General features: G+C 37.3%; 1 protein-coding gene across 3 annotated transcripts in view; it reads right to left on the bottom strand.

Moving 5' to 3' along the window:
* Positions 1-6,000, bottom strand: part of TEX10 (testis expressed 10) — a 60,345-nt gene that overhangs the window by 52,492 nt on the left and 1,853 nt on the right. For 2 of the 3 annotated variants that reach the window (XM_017884328.1, XM_017884330.1), the window contains exons 2-4: positions 3,648-3,836; positions 1,161-1,873; positions 534-777 (exon numbers count right to left, since the gene is read on the bottom strand). In XM_017884328.1, the coding sequence (XP_017739817.1) occupies positions 534-777; positions 1,161-1,873; positions 3,648-3,827 (1,137 nt within the window). In that variant the 5' untranslated portion in view covers positions 3,828-3,836. The remainder of the gene's footprint in view (positions 1-533; positions 778-1,160; positions 1,874-3,647; positions 3,837-6,000) is intronic. The other variant, XM_017884329.1, reaches the window with a different exon arrangement.

Here is a 6,000-nt window from a genome sequence, read left to right as displayed (position 1 = left end):
TTGGCCGGGCGCGGTGGCTCAAGCCTGTAATCCCAGCACTTTGGGAGGCCGAGACGGGCGGATCACGAGGTCAGGAGATCGAAACCATCCTGGCTAACACGGTGAAACCCCGTCTCTACTAAAATACAAAAAACTAGCCGGGCGAGGTGGCGGCGCCTGTAGTCCCAGCTACTCGGGAGGCTGAGGCAGGAGAATGGCGTGAACCCGGGAGGCGGAGCTTGCAGTGAGCTGAGATCTGGCCACTGCACTCCAGCCTGGGTGACAGAGCGAGACTCCGTCTCAAAAAAAAAAAAAAAAAAAACTAACGGAATCAAGCATGAGTTATGCATTTCACTTAAAAATATACATATATTCACAGATAGTAACTTCAGAAAACTAATTTGTAGTTTTGTGCAAAACAAACAAGTTTACAGTTAAACCCAAGGTACGTTTTAGAAAAATATATAACCAATTAGTAGTAATGAGCTGATTTCGAATCTTCCCATTTATGATAAAAGGCAACACTAAGAAAATAAAGAATCATTAGTTCTCACCAATTTATGGGTTTCATCCTGTTGTTTAGAGAGTTTCCACAGAAGGGAAATAATATTAAGAACTTGCTGCATAACCTGTAGAGGTTCTCGTTCTATACCATTTCCAACAGGAGTAGCTAGTTGTGGAGGTACAGCTTCAACCCAGCACTCAATTAGCAAAGGAATTATTATCTCAATAAATCCTTTCAGGTTTTCAGTAGATGATAGGCCTTCATCCACACCACTCAGTCCTCCAACCAGATACCTAATAAGGGTAAGAAAGAAAAAAATTAAGTGATTAAAAAATGTTTATTAACCATTGCTAATTTAAATCTTAAAGATAAAGTACTAGTAAAATGAAGCACCATGAATTGAAAATTACATCAATCAAAACGAGTAAGAAAAATGAAATTCTAAGATGACAAAGCCAATAGATATTATCAAGTTTTATTTCTCAAAGGCTTTGCTATAAATTAATAAATTAACATACAAATGACTCTTTTCCATGAGTAAATAAAATCAAATCATGAGTAACTATATGAAAACTATGAAAGACAACTGCATGTCTTCCCACCAATAGTCATCAATGGTCAGCAGTTATAATTCAATACAGGAAAACTGTGTGGACATAACTGAAATCCTTCTTACCGTAGCCTGAACTGTGAACTGACATTTGGCTGTGAACCCCCATTTTCATAAACCTGGATGTGTTGCTGGTCGTTGGCATGTTCCTTCCAGTTGATAAAAATGGAGTTGCTAGTGGCATGGGGATTTTCTTTCTGTTCCTGAAGTCCTTCACTTTCTCTCAACCTACTGGATCCATCTGCCAAGGCCTGAAGGAATTTACTGAGTCTCACTAAGACTTTCAGCCTCCATTGCTGAGAAGTGAGTCTCCGATTAGGATTTACAGAAAGTATCCAGGACTGGGATCTGTCTCTATTTATCAGTCCTTTGGACAGCTGCTGATGAGAAATAAGTTCTACAAAATTCTTAAGCAATATGCTGCTACGGCCAGTAATTAGAGCTGGGTAGTGTTCCAGCAGAATGTCCAAAACTTTTAAAGAGTCCTCCTGAATTCCTTCAGTAATGTGAGTCATGGCACTAGAGAGATGGGCACTTACCAAAGGAAAAAATGGAGAAATTTGTTCAGCTCGTATTTTGGGGGCCAGGAATTGAAGAAGTTGAACTGCTGCTAATCGTACATTAGCATCTTTATCTGTAAACACAGCAGTCACTTCACTTAATATGTTTGAAAGGTGTGCATCAATTATAAATGGGTATTGAGACAAAAGGTCTTTAAGTCCAAGAAGAGCACTTTGTTTAACCCCAGCATTGTAGTGATGCATCTGTGACAGCAAATCCTATAAATAAAAACACAAATTTTAGATATATACTTATATACATATATCAATTTCAAATAAACATGCTAACACTACACTAGCAAACTAACACTCCTTGGGGAAACTGCTTCAATAAGTACTTTTTAAATGTTATTTAGCTTTTGTTAGGATCAGAAACAGAAAATACTTTCAGCTTAATAAAACATGCATAATTTTCAGTTGGAATTTTCTCACTTTACATTAACCTACACGCAGGCTTAGGCACTCTTATGATATAAAGTGACAGCAATCACACCATCATTTATTGAAAATATACCATGTACCAAACATCATGAAAGGCGTATTTATATACTCTCAATTTGACAGGCCTATTTATTCTGCCTATTTCAAATGGGCTTTCGCAGGGTGTTTGTGTTTTATTCAGAGTATACTACTGGACAATTTAATTTGTGGAATAATTTATGTAACCTTTGAAAAAAATAACTTTAAATAACTCTTTAGTGTCATTTAATCTTCATAGCTTAAAAAACAAAAATAGAAAAATGTGTATCCTGCCAAAGACCTATACACAAATATTCATAACAGCATTATTCATAAGAGCCAAAAACCAGAAACAAACTAAATGTTCATCAACTGCAGAGTGATCGACAAAATGTGACCTAATCATGCAATGAAATACAATTCAACAATACAAAGGAATGCACCACTGTTCTGATATATGCTACAAGTTACATACAACCTGCAGTTACCTCCAAAACACTGTGCTAAGTAAAAGGCCAGTAATAAAAGACCATATATTGTATGATTTCATTTATATGCACTTTCCAGAATAACCAAATCTATAGATATCAGAAGTAGATTAGTGATTGCCAAGGGCTGGAAGAAATGAGAAGTGATTCCTAATGGGTACAGATTTTCTTCTTGGAGTGATAAAAATGTTCTAAAATTAGATTAAGGTGACAGTAGCATAACTCTGTAAATATACTAAAAGCAATGAATTGTATACTTTAAATGGGTGATTTTAATTATGTGTAAATTATGTCTCCATAAAGCTGTTAAATTCTTAAGCAACACTTGCTCAAACTTAATTGACTTCAAGTATTTACTACAAACCTATAATAAGTTATGTGCTGTATAGGTTCAAAAATGAATGACAGGATTGTATCTTAGCTAAAAAACAGCTAGAAAACTGTTCATCAAAAACCTGACACATCAAAAACATGTAAGAATTATTTCCAGATATAGCCAAGCGTCATGGCTCACACCTACAATCCCAGCACCTCAGGAGGCCTTGGTTGGAGGATTGCTTGCATCCAAGAGTTTGAGATCAGCCTGGGAAACATATTGCAACCTTGTATCTACAAAAAACTAAATTAGCCAGGCATGGTGAGCTCGCCTGTAGCCCCAGCTACTTGGCAGGTTGAACCAGGAGGATCACTCGAGCCCAGGAGGTCATGGCTGCAACGAGCCATGATAGCATCCCATTGTGCTCAACCTGGTGTAAGAGTGAGAACTGTCTCAAAAAAAAAAAAAAAAAATTAAATCATCAAATAAGTATACCAGCGAGAAACAACTGTGCATTTGGTTTGGTTTAGCAAACCTTTCTGGAGGACGTGGAAAGACACAGGTATATGAAGAGAGATCAGATTTGGGTAAAAGAGAAACTTCAAACATCAATAAACCCTATGACCCTAGGCAAACTGTTTAAGACTTTAGATAAATTTTCACAAAAATATAACATTCTACATGATTCCAAAGAAAATCTTATTTCATCAAAACAAGATTTACGATTTACCTTTATGTTAAGTTTTCTATTGTTTGTTGGAAGTGTTCCATCTTCTTTGAGTTGCTCAGGCAGATGTATAGTCTTTGTTTTAAAGTTTGTAGGAGTAGCATTTTGTAACTTGGGCTTCTTTTTACCAACCTTCAATTTTACTTTTTGAAAATCATCTTGGCGTTTTCTTTTCTTGGTCATTCTCGACTACTATAATGAAAAGAATTAATTAAAAGCATTGGATAGAGACAAGAATAAATGATAAAAGAAGAAAAAAGGCACTTTCCAACACATATTACTGTAACATTTATTTCAATCATAAGAATCAGTGATTATGCTGAAAGATCAAAATATTAAAAAATGCTGTTAAGAACTATTAAAAACTCAGTTTAGTGATAAAACACTGTAACAAGGCAACAGTCTTGCCACGGTTTTGCAAAGTTTTTTGGGTCACGGAACCTTCTGTCAAGCTATGTGCTAAATGGAAACCTTCTGAAATGTGTTTTTTTCTTTTCCTTTGTTCGAGTGTACAAGAGCAGCACAAACTTGTTAGAGATATGACATGTATCTGCTGGTGAGCTCCTGGTCTTCCTAAACGCCTCGGAGGAACTTCTCTAGCAATACCAAGCAAAGTTGGAAAATCAATGTTATTCTTTAATGCAGCCTGTAACGGTTAGAAAAAGATTTACGAACCTAAGCTGAGCATCTGAAAAATGGGTAATATTCAAATACACATCAAGGAGAATAATAGGCCTTTCAAGAGCAAGGAAAACAAGGTAAAGATCAGGTGTAGGGGATAAACCTAGCATAGCAAAAGTGAATAAAGTTCAGACTAAATAGAAAACAGTATTCCCCTTGGTCCCCAAAAGGACAAAAAGCAGCATAGAAAACATATATAATGTAATAGGGGGATAAGGAACAAAGACCAGCTAAGCCACTATTATAATAAATAACTCAGACATAACACCACGCCATCTTGTACTTCCACCCCCTCTATACCACATTCCAAACCTTGTACTTACACATGAAATTTCTGATCTGTGTCTCTTACCTATTTCCAGGCCACTACTTTCTAGAAGTCCTTTATTTTTACCATTCAACACCTTCCCCACTGGTACTCTTGGCTACTATCTAGTGTCTACTCTCTAGTCCACCGGCCCTTTACCAGAGAGCTCTCTCTAAACACAGATCTCATGACCAAGACTCAAGAGCTCTCAGTTGTTCCACTCCTCATACACAGTAAAACCATAAATAACCATAAATATTTGGGAGTCATTGGCATTATGTGGCATTATATTCTATTTAAAGCTATGAGAATAGATCAGAAGAGGAAAGATTTATTGCCAACCAGACATGTCCCGGGAACTCCAAACATGTCCCGGGAACTCCAAACTTAGCAGGGCACAGGAGGTCCTTCGTAACATGGCCCCATCCATCCTCTCCAGCTTTATCTTCCCACAAGCTAACCTCTATCTAAAACAATAGCCTCCTCTACCTGGAACCAGTTAAATTCTTCTTAAAGCCTTTTCCACAACCGGGAACAATGAACTCTGCGTTCCACTCTACACCACTTGAATAGGGTTAAGTACCTCTGGAATATATAAAACTTCCCCTAATCGCCTGGTTTATCATAAGTATCCTGTGCCTGGCCATAAAAAGCGACAATGCTACACACAAGGTTATTTAAAAAAATGGGTAAAATGAAAATTTCCATTATTACAATATTAATAAAATGGCCAGTGCAATACTGAGCAGCTCAAGTTCAAGGAATTCAGAAGCTAATCAGCTATGACAATATATCCAAATTCACTTAATTACAGGGTTATAGATCGCCATGAGGTAGGATTTCCCACAGGTTAAGAACCAATTCTACAACCAAATTGATTAGGTTCTTATCCAGACTCAGACGCTTTCTAGCTGTACACTGTACCAATTTCTATCTACAAAATAGGGATAATCATACACAACTGTAAAACACTCAGAACTGTGCCTGGTACATGGTTAAATATGTATGCTCTAAGCATAAACATGTGCGTGTCCCTCAAGTCTCAGGATCAGTACATGCCAAGCCTGGTACTAGATGCATCGTGTACCTCAGTATACAATCTGCACAGAACCATGCAAGGTAGGTGGTACTAAACACGTTTTAACAAGGCACCTCAGAAAAGTTTGGAAGTCACGCCTTTATCAAGAAGTTGAAGACGGATTCATTCACAGAACTGAGCTCTGCAAAACCACCTTGAACATACCAGAATTAATCCGAAGACTGGAAGTCTTCGTGGCAAAACCGTTTGGCTTATTTCATTTGTCCCTATTCCCAAATTTTCATCTCACCCACACCCCTAGTTACCTCAGTCTGAAAAAAAAAGCTGGG

The sequence above is a fragment of the Rhinopithecus bieti genome, unplaced genomic scaffold, assembly GCF_001698545.2.
Source record: "Rhinopithecus bieti isolate Rb0 unplaced genomic scaffold, ASM169854v2 scaffold_12088, whole genome shotgun sequence".
NCBI classification, from domain to species: Eukaryota; Metazoa; Chordata; class Mammalia; order Primates; family Cercopithecidae; genus Rhinopithecus; species Rhinopithecus bieti.
The sequence above is the reverse complement of the archived record's forward strand: the minus strand, read 5'-3'. Positions and strand labels throughout refer to the sequence as shown.